The sequence below is a fragment of the Oppia nitens genome, unplaced genomic scaffold, assembly GCF_028296485.1.
Source record: "Oppia nitens isolate AA-2021 unplaced genomic scaffold, nextdenovo-longstitch-racon4-pilon3 scaffold5_pilon_pilon_pilon, whole genome shotgun sequence".
Classification (NCBI taxonomy): domain Eukaryota; kingdom Metazoa; phylum Arthropoda; class Arachnida; order Sarcoptiformes; family Oppiidae; genus Oppia; species Oppia nitens.
The window spans coordinates 6,804,512-6,828,674 of record NW_026533243.1 but is presented as its reverse complement, the minus strand read 5'-3'; the positions used below and the strand labels follow the sequence as shown (position 1 = coordinate 6,828,674).

General features: G+C 25.7%; 4 protein-coding genes across 6 annotated transcripts; 2 read left to right on the top strand and 2 right to left on the bottom strand.

Moving 5' to 3' along the window:
* The first annotated feature begins 1,154 nt into the window (after nucleotides 1-1,154).
* LOC128960991 (ankyrin-1-like) lies at nucleotides 1,155-4,778 on the top strand. 2 transcript variants are annotated; one of them, XM_054307182.1, is made up of 10 exons: nucleotides 1,155-1,355; nucleotides 1,417-1,548; nucleotides 1,635-1,746; nucleotides 1,973-2,069; nucleotides 2,940-3,261; nucleotides 3,666-3,856; nucleotides 3,960-4,016; nucleotides 4,087-4,272; nucleotides 4,362-4,405; nucleotides 4,508-4,778. In XM_054307182.1, exons 2-10 carry the CDS (start codon nucleotides 1,419-1,421, stop codon nucleotides 4,776-4,778), a joined length of 1,410 nt encoding a protein of 469 aa, XP_054163157.1. In that variant the 5' UTR covers nucleotides 1,155-1,355; nucleotides 1,417-1,418. The 2 variants fall into 2 exon arrangements, with proteins under 2 accessions (XP_054163157.1, XP_054163156.1); XM_054307181.1 differs by having other exon boundaries at nucleotides 1,155-1,548.
* Nucleotides 4,779-5,340: 562 nt separating this feature from the next.
* Nucleotides 5,341-13,184, bottom strand: LOC128961799 (P protein-like). 2 transcript variants are annotated; one of them, XM_054308075.1, is made up of 13 exons: nucleotides 13,123-13,184; nucleotides 12,734-12,811; nucleotides 12,492-12,664; nucleotides 12,094-12,232; nucleotides 10,910-11,467; nucleotides 10,717-10,839; nucleotides 9,517-9,780; nucleotides 7,652-7,787; nucleotides 7,254-7,433; nucleotides 6,821-7,014; nucleotides 6,261-6,753; nucleotides 6,100-6,193; nucleotides 5,341-5,475 (listed from the first exon to the last, which is right to left on the bottom strand). In XM_054308075.1, exons 2-13 carry the CDS (start codon nucleotides 12,806-12,808, stop codon nucleotides 5,388-5,390), a joined length of 2,517 nt encoding a protein of 838 aa, XP_054164050.1. In that variant the 5' UTR covers nucleotides 12,809-12,811; nucleotides 13,123-13,184; the 3' UTR covers nucleotides 5,341-5,387. The 2 variants fall into 2 exon arrangements, with proteins under 2 accessions (XP_054164050.1, XP_054164051.1); XM_054308076.1 differs by lacking the exon at nucleotides 7,254-7,433.
* Nucleotides 13,185-15,791: 2,607 nt separating this feature from the next.
* LOC128960868 (dolichyl-diphosphooligosaccharide--protein glycosyltransferase subunit 1-like) lies at nucleotides 15,792-17,441 on the top strand. The gene has a single exon (XM_054307021.1). It carries the CDS (start codon nucleotides 15,953-15,955, stop codon nucleotides 17,387-17,389), a length of 1,437 nt encoding a protein of 478 aa, XP_054162996.1. The 5' UTR covers nucleotides 15,792-15,952; the 3' UTR covers nucleotides 17,390-17,441.
* Nucleotides 17,442-20,310: 2,869 nt separating this feature from the next.
* On the bottom strand, nucleotides 20,311-22,517 carry LOC128961755 (GTP-binding protein REM 1-like). Its single transcript, XM_054308018.1, has 5 exons — nucleotides 22,250-22,517; nucleotides 21,944-22,178; nucleotides 21,010-21,137; nucleotides 20,510-20,638; nucleotides 20,311-20,414 (listed from the first exon to the last, which is right to left on the bottom strand). The coding sequence occupies exons 1-5, from the start codon at nucleotides 22,506-22,508 to the stop codon at nucleotides 20,311-20,313; spliced, it is 855 nt and encodes a 284-aa protein (XP_054163993.1). The 5' UTR covers nucleotides 22,509-22,517.
* Between the last annotated feature and the right edge of the window lie 1,646 nt (nucleotides 22,518-24,163).

The window sequence follows — 24,163 nt, the reverse complement described above, 5'->3', positions numbered from 1 at the left end:
TTTAAAAATTTCAATTTATAGATTATAAAAATAATAATTATAGAAAATTGTTAGCATCCAATATTGAAAAATTTGAAAAAAAAAATTTAATTACATGATTGTATAGATTATAGAATTTTCAATAATAAACTAAAAGATGTGTTATTTGACGAAAAGTGATGCGATTAACTGTATGCCAACATTTGATAGCATACAAGCAATGAGTGGCAAAACTACGGCTCAAATTAGTTTTGTTACTTACATGAGTCATGTGCTCATCTTTTTTTCATTTATGGCATCACATCCTTGAGATATAAGAACAGTTAGAAAGAGAGGAATCAGATATAAGTTAATATAAACTTTTTGTTAACCATAACTACAAACTTAAAAACATCGCACAGTATTGTTATGTTTGTTGACTTCGACTTCAAATTATATAATATGTTGATTACATTGATATTGCATTTATATCTCTTAATGTATTTTTTGTGATAAGTAAAGTAAAATTTTATTTCAATTAAATATTATTTGCTAACAAGTGTTCAACAATTTACAAACATTTTAAGTAAGTTAACTTACAAAACATTTATAATTTATTTGTATACATAATTTTTATTTTTTAAAAATCTATGACAACTACTTAAATAATTTTTATTGCAATTATTAATTGTTTAGTCATATATTTATAATTAATACCTTAAATCTGATAATTAATTCATTTAGTACAGTAGATCATAGTAATAAAAATAATTTTATTGCATAAATTAAAAACATACAATTATACAAATAACTCATACAGTAGACTGTATTTAACATTATGTTTGACATTTAATGTAAATTTTATGTAATTTACTTTATAAAATGAAATAATAAAAACAAAACAAAAACAAAACAAATCAATGTCTCAAAAGTGGATGTTATATATAAAAGTATATATGTTTGACAAAAATGATGAAAAAGTTTAGTGCAATCTTTGAGTTGAGTTTTAAAAGAGTTCGCATTTAGTCTATAAATAAGACTCGGATTTAATGATAGAGTTATTGAAAGCGTTAGCGTATTATTCAGAGAGTCTTATGTAATTGACTGGCAGTTTGCCATCCCTTTCCCATATCTTAAGCCCTGACAAAGTCATAGGTTTTTATACGGCAACAGACATTCAATAGAATAGTGTACTTGAATTTGAAAATTTATGTTAAAAACAGACTTTCTTTGACTTTAAAGCTTTTCAAAACAAACTTTGTTTCCAATGAAAAGTCTAAATCATCTGATTTGTGGTGAAAACTATTCATTTAATAACAATCGATAACTGAGTTGTGTTAACATTATTGTGATTGTGATCTCATTATAAAAACATCAATAAAAGTTTCAATTGACTGGTAATCAACAAAATATATTTGTTTTTATTAAAAATCAACGAAATCTCTGTGATTATTAAAGAGATGCCTTCTCTACCATGTCTTCAAACTCTTCAGCGAGAGTTAGCCGACTCTATCATACGGTGCGCTCCTTTGGATGACATTAGGATATTGTTGGCCTGCGGTGCTAAAGTCAATGAGCCCGTAACCCAAGGTATTGTTAATTTATTAAAAATAATAAATAAATAGTTAATGTTTATAATGTTTATAATTGATACTAAAATGAAACACTTGTGTCAGGGCTCCGACCTTTACATTATGCAACCTATCAAAAGTATGTCGAAGCTGTCAATCTTCTACTTGTTCGCGGCAGTGATGTCGACGCCATGGATGAAGTCGGCTATACAGCACTGTAAGCTTGAAATGTTTTGAAAATAATACTGAATGATGTAATCATGCATTTTATATAAGTAATTAGTATTATAAAGAATATACACTTTTGTTTGTAAAATAATTTGTTTAATTAAACCGCATGTGATTACTAATGTAAAGATGACATTAGATAACAAGTTAATGATAAAAATAATGTCAACTAATTAAGAGGTCGTTGTGTTGTTGTTGTTGTTGTTATTTGTCAGACACTTGTGCGCTGAACGTGGATATAGTGACCTCATGCAGATGCTTATGGATCACAGTTGTCGAGTAAAGTTCACAGAACTACAACCCGACGATAAGGTATCCAAACTTTTACACAATGGTCTCACATATCATTGCATTAAATCTTATATAAAACAATATAACTCATAATTAGTGTCAAATTTTGTATTTTAGGGCTATTTTTAGAAACACTGTTTGAATGAGAATTACTTTTGAAAAAGACATTTATTTTTATTATGATTAGTAATATTAGATCAAAGTTAGAGATTAAACAGAGACGATGTCATTAATTTATTATTAGTTATTTTAATAGTGCTATTGCTATGTACATCATGTTTATAATGTACTGTAAAATATAGCTGAAATGTCACGAATAAAACCATAAAAACTAAAATTAAATAAATACTTCTTGAAAATTATGTTATCATGTGTTTTGTAAAATAGCTTTAAACTTAGAAAAAATCATAAAAATTGTTATATTTAATTAAATTCAATCATTAATTATTTAAGAAATTTATTCATATTTGTTTAGATAAATATTTTTGCAAAATAGCTAATCAATTAAAAATATTTATTAGTATATATAGAATATATAGAATATATAGAATATTTGGATCTATTTATGTTTGACTTATAATCTAAATATAGTTTTTTATGGTTTTTAGTTATTGCACACTAATTATATGTAAATTTATAACTAAAATATTAAAACAAAAGAATTGAATCAACATTTCTGTAAATTGTTTACTAATGTATACAAAAAATTTAATAGACTTTCATTTGTTGTTGTTTTGTATGATTGAGTCATACTATTTATCAGATGATAGGACACAAGTTTTTTTTTCAAGTTATTAGACTTACAGTAGAGTCAAATGATGAACAATTGCTATTTGATTGCTTCCCTTAGCTATAAATTATACGTATGTTTGACAATATTTGTTGGCACAGGCATTAGGCAATCCTCCAAGAGCTACATTAGCTGATGAGCCCTTAAGATTGGCCATAAAGAATGGCCACAAAGAGTGCGCTGAAATATTGCTGAAGAGTGGCGCCGATCCTAATGCCCGCTACTTCTTGGGCTCCGAAATTAATCTGATATCTCCACTGAACATCTCATTCTTGGAAATGCTTCTTAAGTACGGAGCCTGTCCTGACTCAAGAGACAGATCTGGTTTAACACCATTGATGAAAGCCTGCAGACATCCACAGGGATACGCGGCGGCAAAAATACTGCTTCATTACGGGGCTGACCCTAACGCCATGACCTCAGGTATACCCAATTAGTGACATTTATTTCAGATTTTTAAGTCTAATTTGATTGTCTATTGAGTCTATTAATAGTATAATAACTCTTAACACAAATATCTAATAAAAATACAAAAAAGTGTCTTTTATTTAATCTGAAAATGTTGTCATTTTAACAATCACTCTATCAATTTCAGTCACTTTTTTTGACACTAAACACTATTTTGATACATAGTATATCATAAATAAATGAATAAAAATAAAAATGTATAGAAAAGTAAAGAATTAGACAAAACACACAAAAATTGTCTTTTAGTATAAATTATATTTTTAAATATATAATATATAAACATAAGTTATTTTTGTAATTTTTCCCAAATTCAAAACTAATGATATTTATATCCCCAATATATATAAAACAAACTGTAGAGCGTCACGATCACCGAACAGTGCTTCATTATGCCGTCCTCAGTGGTAATATCGATATCGTGCGTCTGCTTCTCCATCACACGGCTAACGTACGGTTTCCGTCGGAGTTTCAAAAGCCAACACCATTGGACTTCGCTATTCTGCGGGGAAACGTTGAAATGGTTAAACTGTTGATCAACGCCGGCGCAGATGTTAGTCTCCTTATATTTACCACAAATGCTATAAATAAATTAATTTTTGAAAGAGAAAACATGTCATTATCTTATGTGTATATTATTATAAATTGATATTTAGGTGAATGTCGGCTCACCCATCATAGGACTGCCCCTTCATATTGCACTTTCCGAGAAGGTATTAGCAATTTTGCAATTGACATAAATATTGGCTCATTTTTGACTTTATTAATCTCTTAATTTTAAAGGTCGAAAACAAAGAAGAAATCGTGAAAATTCTGTTGGAGGCCGACGCAGATCCAAACGCTATAACCGTCGATGAAAGAGGTCCTCTATTGAAACCACCGATGGGAGAGTATTTCAACTCATCGGAAACACCCAATTGTGAAATAATAAGATTATTACTCAAATATGGGGCACGAATTATCATCAAAGTAAACAATTTTTATTAAAATACTATTATTATTTATTTACATATATTAGTCTAATAGTATAATATATTTGTCTTAAATGAACAATTTAGGCACAAATTGCAAATCCTATCGGAATATTAAAAGTGATGCACAGGTATGTTACAAATAAATGCTGACAACTAATAAAATACATTACGATTTTATAATTTCTAATGGATTTTGATATACAATATATATATATATATTTATACTAAAGGATCCATTTAAACATAAGTCTGGATATCATGAATTTGGTGTTAGAAATGGCCGAATCGTTTAGTATCGCCTCAATCAAGAGGTGTTCACTTTTATCAAATTCTCAAAGAGAAGTCATTTTAAAAACAGCTGTAAATCCGATTCCACTGAAACACACCGTCCGAATGGAAGTCAGACGACTACTCGGCAATTATGGACACATTGTCATCGAGAAGATAGATCTGTTGCCTATACCGGCTCTCATCAAAAAATACCTTTTGTATGAAATTTAGTATTTTTTGTTTAGAGACAAATTAAATCAATTGATGACATTATGCAAAAAAAACTATGCTTTCAATTATAAAAAAAACAGATTATATTATATAAAAACAATTTTTCATTTCTTATTTTAAATATTATATAATTATTTTACGATATTATCGAAATATTAATATATAATTTATACTCATAAACAATGAGATGCAATATAAAAGTTGGCATTATTTCTACCATTTATTTTTTATGCAAACATTTTAGCTGATTGTGTAAAATGTGAAATAAATATTTCAAAAAATACATAATAATAATAATATCATTTGCTTTATACTTATAAGTTATCTATCATTATTTAATTGAATGCATATAATGCATAAAATTGTATGAGATTAATAAATATGATTAAAATTAATAATAATAATATTACAAAATATAATAGTAAATCTGAACAATATTTATAATATCTATATATAAATCTCAAAATAAAATCATAGAAAAACATTAATTAAAAAGAATAATAAAATAATGAGTTGGTTAAAAAAATTATATATAAAATATGATTGAATATTATTATCTAACTATAAGACACTTTATTTTATAATAATAATAATAATTGGAGACAATAGTTAGTAATTCCAGTCGAGGACAACGTGACATACGATTAAGTAAATGGTGGCAATACTTGTAGTCAACAACATTATCGGAAATCCAATCCTACAATCATTTAAGACAAAACAATATAACATATCATTATTAAATATTTGCCATAATTAACATTGTTTTTAATTTACATGAATTAATGTTTTAGTTTTTAGGAATACAGTGAACCTAAACACAACAGTATTGGCACAAAACCAATCAAAACACTAATCTTTACAAAAACTGTTATTTATAACACACAATGATATACTCCAGAATTTATATCATAATTTCTTATAAATTTTAATATATCTATTGTTTATGGTTTAGTATGCATTCAATTTGACTGTTCAGCTAAGCAATAGTTAACAGAAAAATTAAATACTAGAATATCATAACAAATTGGTTGTTAAACTTTGACATAACGTTTCTGATAAATAAACGGATCACTTGATCGCACACACTGTATATGATTTGGTATATAACTAAATGATACATAAGTGTTAAATTGGTTTTGTCATTGAATGGAGTCAAAGCTCTCTCTCTCTCTCTCTCTCTCTCTCTCTCTCTCTCTCTTTCTTTCTTTTCTTTTTAACACTTTCTAAATAAGATTTTTTTTAGATTTATTGCAACATAAATATACTATATTTTTCCAGTATATCATGAAATGACATTAAGTGTTATTTATTGATAACTTACTTGAAAAAGTCGATAAATGTAAACCTATAGCCATGTTGTTCGGCAACACCGGCACAAACCACGTTAGCCGAAGCTCCTATAAGTGTGCCGTTTCCTAATAAATATAATTTACATTAATATTGATTGCTAAATAATTGTCCAAATGATAATCCAAATGATACCTCCAAGACAGGCACCAAATGCCAGAGCGTATATGAGTGGAGTCAATGGTACGTGAAATTCGTTATTTTCTGCCAAGTCTTCAATAATTTTAACCATAACTGTCGTAAACGGGATGTTATCGATTAAACTGGAAGCCAGAGCCGATACCCATAGAAATACTAAAATGGCTACAATTAGACGATTGTCTTCGTGTACAGAGTTAATAAAGTCTTGAGTCAACTTTCCGATCCACCACAAGAACTTGAGTTCAGCCAACGCTTCCATTACAACAAAGAGAGCGGCAAAAAATATAAGTGTCGACCACTCGACACGTGATATAACGCTCTCGAGTTCATCAAAGTCGGCCAAAATTAGCAGTAATATAGCGCCCAATATAGCTATCCATCCGAGACTAAGATCCAAATTAGGAATACTTTGCATAAAGAATAGACTTATGACTAAAGCCATAACTATTGCTGACTTTATCAACAGTGGTTTGTTTCGGATCTTATACTAAATTAATTGAAAACTTTAGGTTAGAGATAATAAACTAAGAGATAAAAACTAAATTAATGCTAACTTTATTCTGGAGTTCTTCAAGATTTGCCAGATAGTCATCTTCGGATGGTTTGTGTTCATACAGGTGTTTATGCAATTGGTTTTCCAGTGCCATAACCTTACGCTTAAGTACTCCTCTAACGGAGTTTTCATCTCTTGAATAACCGGATATTGAATTACAAGCCTTTTTCCAGACGTCTATCTCTCGTTTAAGTTCTGTATTAATTTATTAATCAATTAATCGATAGTAACAATAATTTCGCAACAATTATTAGAAAACTCAATATTAAAATCAGAAAATATAAAATTATATAACATTCAAGAGGTTTATCTAATTATGAACAATAGACGGAGGAAAGACAATATTAATCTAAATAAGTCGATACAATTAAATCTAATTACTATACATAAGTGCTTATTATTAGTCAAATGGTAAGTCATATATAATGAATTACCATTAGATGACTGGAAACACGGGTTCCCAGAATCGAGAGTTTGTAATTGTGTTGAGTTGTAAGCGAGAGCTTCGATGTCCTCTGAATTTAATAGTCTTTCCTCTCGTCTTCTTTGTTCGCTTTCAATTGAGTCTAAATTTTCGACTTCAACTTTCAAGTACTCCATTAAACGCTTTTTCCCTAAATTACATGCAATTTGTTAATCAAATTATACAATTACATGAAATGTTAAATCGCTGGCTTAATATTCTAATATATTTGTCTAACTATTTCCTATATTATCTAATTTTAATATTCAGTAATTTTTTTGTTAGTATAATCAAATTTTTGTTTTGTTTAATAAATTGGTTTGTATTTATAATTATTCAATTTAGTTGTATATACAATACTATACACACCTACTAGTTCTGGCGGCTCATGAAACTTAAGATTAGTTAAGTCTCGATACAAGAGTCTTATCATAACCAGTGATGCTATGAAACAAATGACAATTCCGGGTAACATATGATACGTGAAGCGCCCGAAGTCAATGCCCTATAAGTTTCAATAGAAATTATTATTATTACAAATGAAAACATTTTTTATTGTTGTTTATCGTTGACAACTATTTTTTTTCTTTCAAGTTTGTTATTTATAAATTATAAGTATCAATAGATTTATATATAAGCAAATCATGAGTCATACATTGCGTTATATTCAAGGAAATGTTTTTAATTTTTAAGATTAATTACTATATTTAAACACTCAGTAATGTCTATATGGTGATGAAAATCAAGTATTGTTTATTTCTAAACATTTTTATCGATACTATTTTTCAGACGTCAATGGTTATCAAAATAACCTTTCAATTAAATTATAATTTTTTTTAAATATATAAAATAGCAAAATACTGTATTACACTTTTCCGTATTTTTGTTTACTGCTTAATAAAGTCTATTAGTTATGATTGTCAAACTAAACAAATTTTTTTTTATCAAACAATATCTTGTCGGTAATAAATTCAAAAAAGTGATAACAAAAAAAATCTGCTCATATGATACCTAAAGTTTTATTAAAGCAAATATTTGGACAAATGTTTTTGTATTGTAAGTAAAATTGGTGTTAAGGCAAAATTTTCTGAAAAATTCAATTTCAAGGCATTCAATGATAAATAAAATCATTTTTATATGAATATTAAACTTTATCAAATATGATCTATAAATTCTAATAAATAAAAAATAATAATAAAATATAACATCAAGTAAATTTTGTTAAAATTTCCATTACATAGTCATTAAAAAATAATGTTTAGTTTAGAAATTGTCAAATTAATATTAACATGAAAAGCTAATATATTAATAATATCTCAATTTCACTGCACTTATTATTTAATTGCAATTATTTAAATATTTACTAAATATATAGAAAATAATTTAAATTGTATCTTATTATTATTTATTTAAGATATTAAAAAGGACAATGCAATAAAAAATTTAATTATTCATTAGCAATGAGAGAATAGATAATGCAAAACATTGTAAATAGTAATAAAATTTTGAAATGTTAGCACTTTAACCCAAAAAATAAGTGATAATTATAAATAATATATAAATTTATGTTATTTGTCATTGATTTTTTTTGTGTAATTAACTTTCAATTCTAAAGGTTATAATAATATTTAATTGATTTTAAATTTATAGTTAAATATAAACTAAACTAAAATAAAAATCATAATTAACTAATCTAAATATAAATTATAAATTTATATAATATTGATAAATAAAGTTATCAATATATGTATTATTTATATTTAATAGTTTTACGCAAATTAAGATAAGTTAATATAAATTAGACATAGAATAACAAATAAAAAAAATTATAATCATAATATGTAATAATTGTTTGTTTTAGATATGTTTTATATTTTCAATTTTCTTGGATTATTAATATATCATTATGGAATTTTGCATATACATAATATACAACTTACAAATATAAAAAAAATAATATTAATTGATTTAAATAAATTGGCAATAATTTGCTTGGTATGATTAAGTATTTTTTTTATGTTACTTATATTTTATAAATATGTTTATACGGAAAATCACATTGAACTCCAATTAAAATCACTATTTAAATAAAAAATAATCTAATATAAAATACACACCAAAAATAATTTAAAGCATTATACACATTGTACTGTATATATAATATTATAGAATATTATTAGAAAATAAAATTAATGTTTATCTAAGATAAAAAATATTTATCTTAGGAAAAATACCTGTTGTTGTATTTTAGCACTGGATATGATTATGACATTTGGTGGGTCACCAACAGGTGTGGCCGCACCTCCAATGTTGGAAAATATGACCAAAGCTATCAACACGTGTTTTGGGTCCATATTTTTTATTTCACACAATCTTATTGTTACCGGGGTCATTAATAAAATAGTAGTCACATTGTCCAAAAAAGCCGATAAAACGCCAGTGAAAACACATAATGTTAAAATAAGTGGCCATAACTGTCCCTTTGCCAGTCGGAAGGCCTATAATTAGGTAAATATATAGTGAGTAACAGTCAATAATTGTTATTGTATTCATTTTTATTGTAAATCTCATTTCAAATATTTTAATTGTCAACAAACTAATTGTTAAAATACAGTATTATTGTGTTTAATAAATTAAAAGAGAAAAGTGCTTTTAAATAGTTAGTTTCTATTAAATATTTAATAGTTAACCAAATGTTAAGTATAATGGTTTTTAGTTTAATAAATTTTTCATTATCTATCAAAAATATCACATTAAAATTGAAATTATTGATTTTAAATAATTTTTAATGAGTCTAATATAATTAATTTGTATAAATTTTTATCAAAAAATTGTTAAACAAGTACTAAAATAACTATTTTTTAGCTTTTTTAATCTTTAACTAATAATGTATTGAACAAAATTTTAAATGTATTGATAAAAATGAATTACTAAATGATTAGTATTTAACTCTGGGTATTACAAATTTATTATCTATTTTAATTTATATCAAATTAGTTGGAATATATTATAATTATTAAACATTTATTGACTAAACAACAAAACTAATTACAGTACTTAATAATAATATTAATAATATATACATATATTATAATACAATTACCAACAAATTAATTACAAATAATTGTCATTTAAATAAAACCTGTTGTATTCATTATTATCAACCCTATGGCTAACCCATGAATTTAAATTGACGTTAAGACATAACTCAAGGATATGATATGATTTTTGCACGTATTATTGATACGTTTGTTTAGCTTATCAAATCAAAATGAAAACTTTACTTAAAAATACTTTATCATTAAATAAATTGAAATAAACAGTAATAACTTATAATTTTAGTTATTATTGAGTACATTAACAACTGTTGTAATATCAATCAGTATTTGACAAATATTTACTTAATTAATGAAAATCTTTTATATATTTCTTACCAAAACTGAAACATAATCAAAAAATCCAGTTTCGCATAGGATGGCCACCAACACCATCATACCAAACAATAGACACAGTGTCTCGACGTCTAACCATGAAACTACCTTTTCCAACGATGGTCTCTAATTTTATACAAATATAATAAATAAATCATATAATAAAATAATAAATATTACACAACAATTTGCATACGTCTCTGATTAGTGTTAGACATGTGATGGCAGCGGTGGCACCGATCATAGCCGCCAGCGTACGATTGACCACTTCAAAGATGATTAATACATATAGAAATACAAGAACTGCTGCGGCCAATAGTATGCCGTCAAGTGATAGCTCCGAAAAACCCGATATATTAAGAGATATGCCAATTGATTCATTGACATTAGTCTCAATTTGTAATTGATAATGATCACTATCATCGTAATGATCCTCTTTATTTACAACAAATGTATGTTCAACTTCATGAGTACCCACTTCTAGTGCCAAAAAGTTGGGTGCAATGGGCGCCACCCACGGGCCCTTCATTATAGACTTATTGTTGTCATCGGTTATTCTAATTATGGTAAACCTGACCTCATAATCGGTCAGATTTGCGTATTCATTGGATACAAATGTCGACCGAGCCTTCAGTTTCCATACGGGAAACATGATGTCCAGGCTCTCGGAGAGGTCAACATATATGGGTGCGCTTTGCTGAACGGCCACATTATTCCAGGCCTCGTGTCTTTCACGTATAAATATAAAGCTTATCTGTTATTTTTTGCAAAAAAATACATATATAGTAATTAATTGATATTATTAAATAAACAATCTTAACACTAATGTTTTAGAGTTGTTTTGCAATAAAAAAAATTATTACTTAAACTGATAATATAACTTAAAAACTTATTTGCCATATTGTTTTTTAAAACTAAATTGTTATTATTTCATTTCATTAAATATCATTTACATTAATACTCCTTTTAATCTAATGTTAATTTTTACTAGTATCAAACATAACGATAATACAATATAATATGACATTAAAATATCATTAACATAGTTTAATGAAAATCATTAATTTGACACAATTGAAACATTTAAAAATTGATTACATCAAAATATAATAAGCAATATTTTTTAGGGCAATAATTAAAATTTATTTAATTTAAACATCTATAATATATTGCCATTAAATATTGCTATTATAATAAATTTATAGATTTTGAATTCATATACAATATAACAATTGATAAATAGTAAAATCACTAAAATTTGGATTTTTAAAATAATATTTTACTAATAAAAATAGCAAATATAAATATCACTATCTTGTAAATAGTATTGAGTTTAACAAACATATGTATAAAAATACTGATAAACAAGTGAATACTTACCAGAGTATAGATGACCAGTGATGCCAATAGCAATGTCTTAAGAAACTTAAGTTTAGTCGCTTTTTTAGGCCTTTCCTCGACATCCATATCGAGAGTAGTTTCAGAATAGTGTGAATCGCTGTTTGATTTATTTCCACTACTTTATGGGTAAAATAATACAGCAATGAATCAAAACTTTTTCTCGTAATCAGATTTAGTGTGTGTTTTTGATTGAATGATAGAAAAATTTGTTTCAAAGTTTAAACAAACAAAAATCAGTGAAACACAACAATTATAAAACTAATGAAACGGAAAACACATCTAAAAGTTTGAAGACTTTTCTCGAATTTTTAGAAAAACACATACAAATAAACTAACTATAAAATAATTTTTAATAATAACTTTAATATATTACATACTTTAGTGTATTATATGATGGCATGTGAGCATTGGATGAAAAACAATTGCCATTTATCAGTGGTTGTCTCTCATCATTACCAACAACACCAATACGATTACCATTACTTTGATTAAGATAACCACTGAGTTGTTGTCGCACCGGCGCATAGTTTGCAAACTTGTTTGGCGATCGCTTAAAAATGTTAATACATTTTTGATTAATATATTTCGCAAACAATATTTATAATAAACAAATTATTACTTCATAATTAGCACAATCTTTGGTTTCATTTGGATCCGATGTCATGGTATCTGACATTTGAATATTTGATGACATTTGCTATTTAGCGATTCATATAAATTTAATTAAAAATACACTTTATATTTGATAGACTATTAAATTAATAAAGTAGTTACAAAAAATCTAACTTTAAACTTATGTGCTAACAGATCAACAATTATTATTATTATAACTAACAAATGATAAAGTTCATTTAAATTATATTTATATATAAACCCAAAATATTTGAAATTGCAATTTATTGAAACTAAGTTTAATAAAGTCTAGATTCCTGGGACTCTGATCAACAAAAAGCTATCACTGACTCCAGGGTCAGTACCACATCATTATCTCACAAATAGATAACTTACCACAACTTAAAAGATGCTCTTGTTTTAGTAGTTGAAAACACACTAACTATAAAAAATTTATTTTTTATATATAGTTTTATTAATAAATTAATAAATATTTATTATTATTATTATTATTATTATTATTGTCTTAAAGTAATTAAATTTGTTAGAGAACTTCAAACTGGCAGTTACTTCATCACTAAAAAATGACATTCAGTTATGCAAAAAAAAACTAAATAACAATTTTGAAAAAATTAACATAAAATTTAGATGCACACGTCTATTGTCACTTTATTATTAAACATTTATAAAATTGTAAATCTAATGCTTTTAACTAAACATTGTTTTATAAATATTAAAAATAAATTAGTGATTTGATATATTATTAATTATTGATAATAAATTTTAACGTCACAATTGGATCCCAAACAAAAAAAAGTAAGTGTCGAGACATTGTATCATATATTACATGATAAACACCACTTTAAATGTATACAGTATTTGTTGGAAATTTTTATTTTCAATAACTGTTATGCAATTGATTTGCCTATAACTGGTACTTCTATGGTGATGATGCCGTCAATTGTCGCCAATATCGGGCTCCGATTGTATTTGAAAAACAAGTGATAATATGCACAAACATATGAGAGGATCGACTAATTATTAATACATTTATTTTAAGTGCCATAAGAATGATTAAAAACGCTTTTATATACTATTTATTTTTATCAAGGATTTCAATATTAACTTAGAAAAACTTAAACGTATGTTACTATTTATGGTGTAAGTTATATCTGTAAGTGTTATTTGATAATCTGATATAAATTTGCAATTTTTCTCTTATAATATATTTATTAAAACAAATATCAAATGGGATATTTGCAATACTGTATGCAATTGCATATACAGTATATATATTATACATTATTTGGACAAATACAGTATTTACCAATTTAATTGATTTACCATTAATTGCATCTTTTTAAACAATTGAAAAATTGTCAAAAATTCCTAATATTATTAAATTAAATTATAAAATTATGAAATAAAATTTTCATTACTAAATGCCAATCATATTAAATGTTTGCATTTGAAATGGAAAGTACTGTTTGGCAAACATTAAAGTTTCAACTTATCAGTAGCCCATTCATGCAATTAATAGCTTTGATTTTATATTTTATTTATAAATTTAATATATATATATATATATAAATTACTTAAATCTTAATTTAATCTGATAGGACAAATAATCTAATTGAAAATATAAACAATTTTAACATGAGATTACTTCAAAATTTATAATTCAAATTATCAGACAACGTCAATATATTTTTTGTTTTGTAAAAATTAATTTTATCATTTATGCAAATTTATATAAAATGAATATATTTTATTTTAAAAAACATTATCACAGATTGTAACTTATTTGTTACTATTTAGTCAAAATACACAATAGAAAAAACCTTTAATAGTAGAAAGTAAATAAATAATAAATAAATATTTAAATAAAATACTTTGCAAAATAAATTTTGATATTATTAACTACTGTGTAATACAATATATATATATATATATACAGGTAGTAACAGTAGTTACTACTGATATAATACTGTATCACAACTTTAATAGTATATCGGCAATAATACTTAATTGTTAGTTATATCGTATGTATTGTATCTTAGATATGATATTTTATTAAAATTATCAAATAAAATAGTTTAATAGACTTAAAATAGTCTAGTTTATATAGTAAATAGTAAACATAATTGCATTTTAATAAATTAAAAATATATTTAAAATGTGCGCCAATTAAAGTTAGACTTAAATTGAGATACAAATTGTATGATACAATGGATAATACTTCATATAAATTAAAAATATTTTCCCACATTTTATTAATACAATATAATGAAAAAATAATTTTTAAATAAAAATTTATTAGTTTAATAAAATGCAACTTAAAAATACTTTAATACAAATTTTATTATATTAATTGTAAATCTGAAGAAATTTAATTCAATAATTGATTATTTTATGATTTATAAATTAAACAATGTATTGTATTGTATTGTATGTGCTAATAGTTTAGCATCAAAACAAATAGTCAACAATTTAAAAAAAAAGTTTTCCGGAATTACTGCGAATATACAGAAAATTGTAGAAAATTTAAAAAAATATTATTTTAAAGAGAAAGCATGTCTTCCAACACAACGATAATATGATAATATTATAAAATATTAGATTTCAATTAAAATATAATAATTATTGAATTTCATTATATTATTTTTTTGTTAAATATTTATTTAAAGATAATTAATTTTTTTCAGCTTCAAATTCTTATCATATTTTATTAATAGACCATGCTCAATTAATTAAGTAAACCATAAATTATGTTACTTAATTAAATATTTTCAATAGATTGATTTTCTTAAAAATATTAATATACTGTATGTAGATTTAAGAAAAATCATTATACTTGTTAATCTGTTTTATCATAATAATAAAAATAATCAATAAATTAATTACTTAATTATAATGACAAACAACTTATATTACTAATAATATAGTTATATGTTATGTAATGTCAGTATAGGTTTGAATGACTCCCACAATGACTACAAGTAGTGCCATAAGTGTTGAATACTTGAAATATAATGACTTGAATGCAATACAAACGTATTGTTAGTTATATATTGGAGTCAATGAGTGTCACTATTAGTAGTAGTAATGATATGAATGCCATAATAAAAGTGTTGTCATTATTGCCGGCAATTGAAAGGCAATACTTCCACGTCTTATACGATAAACACTTAGTTTGAAGTGATTGTCGCACAAAAACAAGACATTAATGGCAAACATGTTGTTGTTGTCATTGTTATCCTCATTGGCTTTATTACTGGCATTCAATGCAATTGTCATCTCAGGTCAGACAAGTGGTGGACAACAAGGAGTGGTCAACGCAAAGGTAGACCGAGTTATCGATATATCGTCACAATTGGTTAAAATACAGACACGTGTTGTGGTCGACAATAGCAAGAATCAGAAGAAATTAGATCACTATTTGGTTGTTTTGGATGATAATGAAAGACAACAATTATCGTATATCTCGGCCACTATCGACAAGAATCCGCTTAAAGTAACCAAAATTGATGACAAGACTTATCGATTAGAGTTGGCCTCTACTGAGGCCATTGCTGCCGGACAGTCGGCCAGTGCTACCATTGAGATTGAATCTGTATTAACACACGCATTGTTGCCATTCCCGACACAAATAGTACAATCGGATCGACAACTCGTCCAATATTTCGGTAACGTTTACTTCTTGAGTCCGTATGAGACGCGAACCCAAACAACTAAAGTAAAGTTGACGCCAACCGGTAGTATCGAGTCGTACACCAAATTGAAACCTACGGCACAAACTGACCGAACCATAACATATGGTCCGTACGAAAACATTGCGGCCAACAGTCAGTCTGAACTAAAGATACACTACGAGAACAACTCACCCTTTTTGACAGTCACTCGACTCGAGCGTAACATTGAGGTTAGCCATTGGTCGGCCATTGTATCAGTAGAAGAAACTATTGATGTTTTACATACCGGAGCTGAACTTAAAGGTCCGTTTTCTCGGTATGAGTTCCAACGGGAACCGACTAATGGTATATCATCGGTAAAGTCATGGAAAACCAAACTACCATTGAATGCATACGACATCTACTATAGAGATGAAATCGGAAACATTTCGACCAGTAATTTAAAGGCCACTTCAAAGCATTTGGTCGCTGATCTGAGGCCACGATTTCCGTTATTTGGTGGTTGGAAAACACATTATGTTTTGGGTTATTATATTACCTCCCAAAACGTTTTGCTCAACGATGGCAACGATTTTGTTCTTAAGGTACCATTTATTGATCACATCTTTGACAACAGCATTATCGATGATGTCGTCGTCAAAGTGATACTCCCGGAGGGCGCGTATGACATCAACTATAGATCAGCCTATTCTGTGGATCGCCAGAAGGATCAGAAACACTATACATATTTGGATACAATTGGTCGCACAGTATTGGTCTTTCAAAAGAGCAATTTAGTCGAAGATCACATCCAGGATCTTGAAGTGCACTATAAGTTTCAGAAGATATTTATGCTTCAGGAACCACTTCTTATAGTTGTCGCCATATTTTCGCTCTGCATTCTTGTCATTATTTTTGTTAGACTCGACTTCAGTATATCGAAGAATCCGCAGAAAACAAGCAAAGCTGAAACAAAAGTAAAAACCAAATAATGATTTATCGATCACTCATAAAGCCTTCACTTTAGTTATTATTATTATTATTTAAATTGTATTTTTTGTCTAAATTTTGTATATTAAAAATTAGTGTAAAATATTACCCTTTTCTTATAATTGGTTTAATTTACATTTCATTTAAACTATTTAATAAATAAAGTTTATTAAATTTAAAACAACAAATTTATCTATTTTGTAAACTTATTGGTTTTAAATTTTAACTCTTGATTTTAGCAATTAATAACACAATAAGGTATATACTGTATGTAAATATCGTTACATAAGAAAGTTATTAGTAAAACGATTGAAATTGTTTGTCATTAATCACTATATCATTAGCATTTGAAAACAAGTGCAACAATTTATTTGGTTAGAGATTTTTAGTGTTAATTAATTTTATAAAACATTAATTAACTGAAAAAACTATAATCTAACTAAAATTTTTATATTTATATAATAAATATTTAAAAAATAATAACTAAATGCATTTTTAATTAATTAAAAAAAATCACAATATTATTTTAAGTTATAATATTTAATAATTCTATTATAAAAGATTCAATAAATATTGTTTATTAATATGATTTACAGAAATTATTTAATTATAAGAAAATTTCGACAAATATTTCCAATTCAATTGTCTTCTAGAAAGTGACTAAAATATGTTTATATTTTATTTATAAACTTTATATTAAACATTATTAATGTAAAATAAAAATCTTATTCAAAATTATTACTATCTTAATCATAAGTTTCAAAATAAATAATATAATATAAAATTTTTAAAAACTATTGATTTTGTTGATTTACATGTTAAAGTTTTTTAATGTTAACGTTTCCTAAATATATATATTATTTTTTATATATAAAATATAAAATCTTATTTTGATATAAATATATTTAATGCATTGAATAGGTGTATCATTTAAATCTGCATCAATATAACCTTTATATCGATTTTATTATGAATATATCATAAAATCGATTGAAATTACATTTTAAAACTACAATTTATGTTTATGATTGATAGTTATGATATGATAGTAAATTTAATATATAGTATTATATACTGTATGTATTCATAAACTGAACAATAGTATAATATAATGATCAATAGAAAAGTCAATATTCTATATAATATTAAAAAATTATACTTAGATTTTAAAAATTTGTTAATAGTTTTTTCTACATAAAACAAATACTATAACATTTTAATATATTAAATATTGAAAAATAATATTTATTTTATTATTATTTCATTAAATTTTATTATTTATTTATTATGTTATACATATTAGAATATTTCTATAAATATATTTTTAATTATTCATATGACATTTTATGTACACACAAAATATTATTAATTAATGTAAAATTGTAACAATATTTATATAAAATATAGTAAATATATTAGAGTTTATGATTTATTGGGTTATCGTTTGTTTTAAAACATTGGTTTTATTGCTAATAGATTTGCGTCAGTTTGTGAAAACAATAAGAAATTGTATTAGACTTACAACTAAATTGAATGACTAATTCAAAGAAATACATTAGAAATGCCTTGACTTTCACAACAAATGTCATACTTTAATAATATTAAACAAACATATGATTGTAAAAATAATTTTTAAATTAAGATTTGTCTCTCACTCACTACTCAACTAAAAATCTGTCTCTAATTAATTCAAAAGAAAAACAATCTCTCTTTCTTTTTTTTCTCTCTCTCTCTCTTTCTTTCTTTCTCTCTCTCTCTCTCTCTCTCTCTCTCTCTCTTTGTTTATCTGTCTTTTTATCTGATTTTCTTTCTTGGCTTTAATTATTTTATTTGTAATAATGAGGACAAGAAGTTAGAGAGTGTGTCTCATTTAACTATAAAATTGAATGAATTCAACAAAAATCATACAATTATGTGGAGTTCACTCAACTTTATTATTAAGAATTTTAAGGAAATTCTGATGGAAATTATAAATTATGTGAAATCTTATAATCATTACTTAAAAACAAATTAAAATAATTAATTTTGTTGGTTTTAAAATAAAGGTTTTATATGTTATGTAGATTTTTATGATAAAAATATTTGTTATTTTGAATAATATGCATATTCTTTATTATGATATTTACTTATTTGAAAAATGGGTTAAACTTTATATATAGCTTAAGTTTACAGCAAATATAAGTATTATATAAAATGTTATTCTAAGAAAACATTCAAAAATCTACACTTGTATTCAACAAAACATTAAATAAAAACAGTTATAAGAATATTATTATTTAAAATTTACATTAAAACTTGTTTTTATTTTTTAAAATTATTTTTTCAAGTAATCAAAATATTTTTATGAAATAAGATAAATATTTTTAGTTTTATTCTTAATTATAAATCAAATTTTAAATATAAGTACAAATGGTATTAAATTAATAATACAAATACCATATATATAATGCACATTAATTTATTTCTGATAAAAAATGATTTATAAATAATTAAGAAAACATTTACAGAATATAAAACGTTAAATAAAGTATTTTTTGCAAATAAATGTTTATTAAAAATTTAAAGTCAATAATAATAATAATGCAAATTATGGTACAATCATCACATCACACATTTCTATAATAGGCTAATTGAGTAATAGACTCGGTTCAAAATTTATCAATTTAAAACAAACATAAATTGATAATTTGTACAAATATTTACCAATAAGTCATAGTCTATTAAATTATTAATTATATATATATATATAACATGATCGTATATATATATGATTCACAAATTATACAAAAACACTAAAAATATCAATTTGTATTTATGACATAATATTAAATATTATATACAAAAAAATAATGTATTATTTTAAATAAATATTAATATATTACATGAATTATTTGCATTGATTTTGCTGATAATGTATTCAAATTTAGAGTACGTGTAAGTTATCGCAAGACTTGGACTTATTTAAGACGGCTTTCCGGAGCAGACGTTTTAGTAAATTAGGTTTACGACCGGTATTGTTGGGTTGACCTAAATATATTACCAAATATACCAAATGTTTCAAATTGTTAGAAAAAGTTTATTTAAGTGTAAAAGTGAGAGTGTATTGAATAGTAAAAAATTACCCAATTTTGAAGTGCTTTTCAAATTTAATTGGGCGCCGATTCCCGTCAATAGATCGTCAATATTGTGTGAAATGGCACAACTCGTCTCTATATACTTGCAATTGTTGGCTATCGCTAATTGTCTGCCCTCTAAAAAATATATATATATATAGAATATAATAGAACATTATATAACATTATATAACATATATATTTGTAATAACGATAGAAGAGAGAGAGAGAGAGAGAGAGAGAGAGAGAGAGAGAGAGAGAGAGAGAGAGAGAGAGAGAGAGAGAGAGAGAGAGAGAGAGAGAGAGAGTTTACTTTAAGTTGATTAATGATTTCGTGAATTAGGAGCAAAAAAGTGCAGAAATAAGCGTTTTTTGAAGACAAGTATTAGTACAACACTGCACTACAATTTCACTACAATTTGTGGTATTAATAGCATTATTTATGAGTCAATGATATATAGACAGAAAAATTGATAATTTCAATAATACGATAATAAAGTAATACAAACCCTGCTTTGTAACGGTCCTACTCCTCACTAAATCCGTTTTGTTGGCCACAACTATCACTGGCTTCAGATCAAAATCATCCCATTTGTGTATCTCTGATATGACTCGTTTTGCGCTCTCAAACGATTCACTGAAATATTATAGAAAATTATATAACATTTTTCAAAATAAATGTAATTTTCTCGTAAAAATAATAGCATTATTGTACAAAAAATATATAACTAATTTGAGTCAAAAATGTGTGTATGTGTGTGTGTGTGTGTGTGTGTGTGTGTGTGTGTGTGTGTAACTAAAAAAATAAAAACTTTGAAGCTTTAATACAAAAATGATACTAAAACTGTGACATTCAATCAATTACTTGAACGCAAAAATCATTTATATTCATCACACGCTTTGTTATTGAAGGGTTCACTGAATTTGACAATCAATTAATAAATTGGTTGAAAATAAATGTAAAAAAATTCATTAATTATTTGAAAACATTAACTTTTAAAATAAAATTTGGTCCAAAAAGTTACTAAATTTACTGTTTATTGTATAAAATTTTAAAAGAAAATAAAAGTCTAGAATTTGCCGTATATTTATAATGGCTTATAAAAAGCCACCAAAAATTAGTGGGAGTTTTATGAGCCAATGTATCATAACATAAGTTTTGAAGATTTTATTTGATTTAATTTGTCTCATATAACACTACTTTGTTTAGTTTTTGTTGTATTTTCAAATCATTGCACTTTCAATGAAGTAAACAATAAAAACTATTTCCTAAAATGTATTTTTTATTTTAGTTTTATAAGTTACAACTATTATAAAAGTCAATACACTCCCAAAAATAAAATTTAATGTTTGGATGATAGACACCGCTAAGTGACTACTTTGCGGTAAAAATTTTGGTTTTAATAATTAACTACTAATATAAATAATAATAATAATATTTACCGGTCATTAACAGCGTAAATGACAATATATGCTTCGGGCATATATACGGTTAGCGGTGATCGCGGGAAACATGTGTCGAGGCTTTCAATTTCTTTAAAGTTAAGAATCAAATACTTTTGGTTTTGATTTGAACCGTATTCTTGTCTCTGGTCTTCGAGAAAGTGTGAAAATTGTGAGACCAGTGATGACTTTCCGCTGTCTTGTGAACCGATAACTAATATACGAATTACTTTTTCTGTTAACAAAATTTTAATTCATATAAAAAATCAATTTTATAGAAAACAATAATTAGACTAAAGATCTCACCATTTTTGAAATGATCCAAATCCTTGGCTATAATAAAATTGCAATCATTTTCTGACTTTCCATTGTTTTTCATTTGATTTTTGTAATTCTTGTAATCATTATTACTATTGTAATCAAATGTTTCTTTATTGAGTACTTTTTCTTCAGTTTTTGCAATATTGTTGGGAATCGATGACACTCTTCGGGCTCTATTAAGAGGAGGCGCCGAACCGGTACTGTTTGTACTCATATTGCTATTATGTCTTTGCGTGTAACGCATGGACTGTGACCTGCGGACCGATTGTCCATTTTTGGGCGCAGATCTGGTCGATGACGACGATGAAGAAGATGAGCCATACGACGAGTTCCGCCGCGAAGGTATTCCAGACATTATGTGTGCACTAAATACTAATAATTATATAAATAATATTTATATATAACTGTTGGGGTTTTCTCTGATATGTCTACACACGACTTAACACGAGTTAAGCTAAATACTGAATGTTAAGACTGCTTCTCTATCTCTCTCTCAACTGTCATACTCTTTCTCTCTCACTATACGAAAGAACTGTTAGATTGAGTCTAAATTTAGTTACAATACATCTATTCGTAGTAAATGATGAGTCGATATGAAGACCAGGAGTTAAGATGTAATAGTGAGTGAGTCGACAATTTCACAATACTTGGAGTTCAGTCAACTATAATATTCATATTCCTGGTTCTCTCTCTCTCTCTCTCTCTCTCTCTCTCTCTCTCTCTCTCTCTCTCTCTCTCTCTCTCTAAAAGTATATCTCTTAAAAACATTTCCTCTTTTATTTTTTGCCACTTCTTTAACAGAATCGAGAATAAAGTTGACTGAACTCTATATTATTTTGTCGTAAAGCTCTAGATATGAGACAACAGTTTCTCTCAAAATCCTATGGTCCTCATTAAGCCAGCTCTCAATTATCAACTATAATATAAGCTATACATTAATAAAATGCTAAAATTAGAATTCAAACCATCAAAGATCATATGTATAGATAAAAATGTAATGTTCTCTGGGCTTAACAGTCAATGTTTATGTAATAGTTGTTTAAGAAAAGCAACATTTGATTTGTTTGAATGAAAAAAAATCACATTAATTGGCGAAACACAGAATCGATCTTCAAGTGTACTTCAAAACTCATGTAATTCACAGCAACGACATCTAAAACAATAATTTATTACTCATAACAGTGTGTCTGAATGTGTGATTTTTTTAGGTCAATCCAACATAATTCCGGGCAAAAAATCCTAATTTATAGTAATGTCTTTATTTTTAAAAAAAACATATTAAGTTTTTTCTGATAAGATATTACATGCACTTACGATAGACTATATAATAAATAATATTTTTTCTTTTTGTTTCAAAAAAATACTGAACAAAACTCTGGTAATAATCTTGTATTTTTAAATAACTTTTTGTACGTAAAAGTTTGATATTTATTTTAAATTCTAATGTTTATTATTTTATTTGTGCGCCAAAAAAGTTTGCACAAATTCAGCTCTAAATAATATAAACTATAAAATAAATATAAAGTTTATATTTAATGATAATTAGTTTTATGACATATATTAAAAAGTTGTTTGTATCGCATAATTAGCAAATAGTAGTGATTTTTAATGAGTAATAAATGAAACAAACATTTTTAAAAACACGTTTTATATTATGATATAATATATTAAAGAATATTCTGTACTAAAAACACTAAAATATACTTTATTAGGCCATTAATGAACAAATTAGAGTAATTTGTGGCTAAAAATAAGTATTATAAACAATAAATGAGTTTTTGTAATGATTTTAATAATACATTTTTGCAAACATTAACACTTTTCTGTCGGTAATCTCTCTAAGAAATCATAAAATTTTGAGTCATATCGACGTCAGACGTCAACAATAACTTTTCCCAG

What these genes read in the sequence shown, in the direction of transcription:
- LOC128960991 (XM_054307182.1), top strand. Translation starts at nt 1,419, where the DNA reads ATGCCTTCTCTACCATGTCTTCAAACTCTTCAGCGAGAGTTAGCCGAC. An exon ending in CAATGAGCCCGTAACCCAAG is followed by an intron (nt 1,549 to 1,634) that starts GTATTGTTAATT and finishes CACTTGTGTCAG; the next exon opens with GGCTCCGACCTTTACATTAT. An exon ending in AACTACAACCCGACGATAAG is followed by an intron (nt 2,070 to 2,939) that starts GTATCCAAACTT and finishes TTGTTGGCACAG; the next exon opens with GCATTAGGCAATCCTCCAAG.
- LOC128961799 (XM_054308075.1), bottom strand. Translation starts at nt 12,808, where the DNA reads ATGTCATCAAATATTCAAATGTCAGATACCATGACATCGGATCCAAAT. An exon ending in AAGATTGTGCTAATTATGAA is followed by an intron (nt 12,665 to 12,733) that starts GTAATAATTTGT and finishes AACATTTTTAAG; the next exon opens with CGATCGCCAAACAAGTTTGC. An exon ending in GTCTAACACTAATCAGAGAC is followed by an intron (nt 10,840 to 10,909) that starts GTATGCAAATTG and finishes GTATAAAATTAG; the next exon opens with AGACCATCGTTGGAAAAGGT.
- LOC128960868 (XM_054307021.1), top strand. Translation starts at nt 15,953, where the DNA reads ATGGCAAACATGTTGTTGTTGTCATTGTTATCCTCATTGGCTTTATTA.
- LOC128961755 (XM_054308018.1), bottom strand. Translation starts at nt 22,508, where the DNA reads ATGCGTTACACGCAAAGACATAATAGCAATATGAGTACAAACAGTACC. An exon ending in ATTTACGCTGTTAATGACCG is followed by an intron (nt 21,138 to 21,943) that starts GTAAATATTATT and finishes ATAATATTTCAG; the next exon opens with TGAATCGTTTGAGAGCGCAA. An exon ending in TAGGACCGTTACAAAGCAGG is followed by an intron (nt 20,639 to 21,009) that starts GTTTGTATTACT and finishes TATATTTTTTAG; the next exon opens with AGGGCAGACAATTAGCGATA.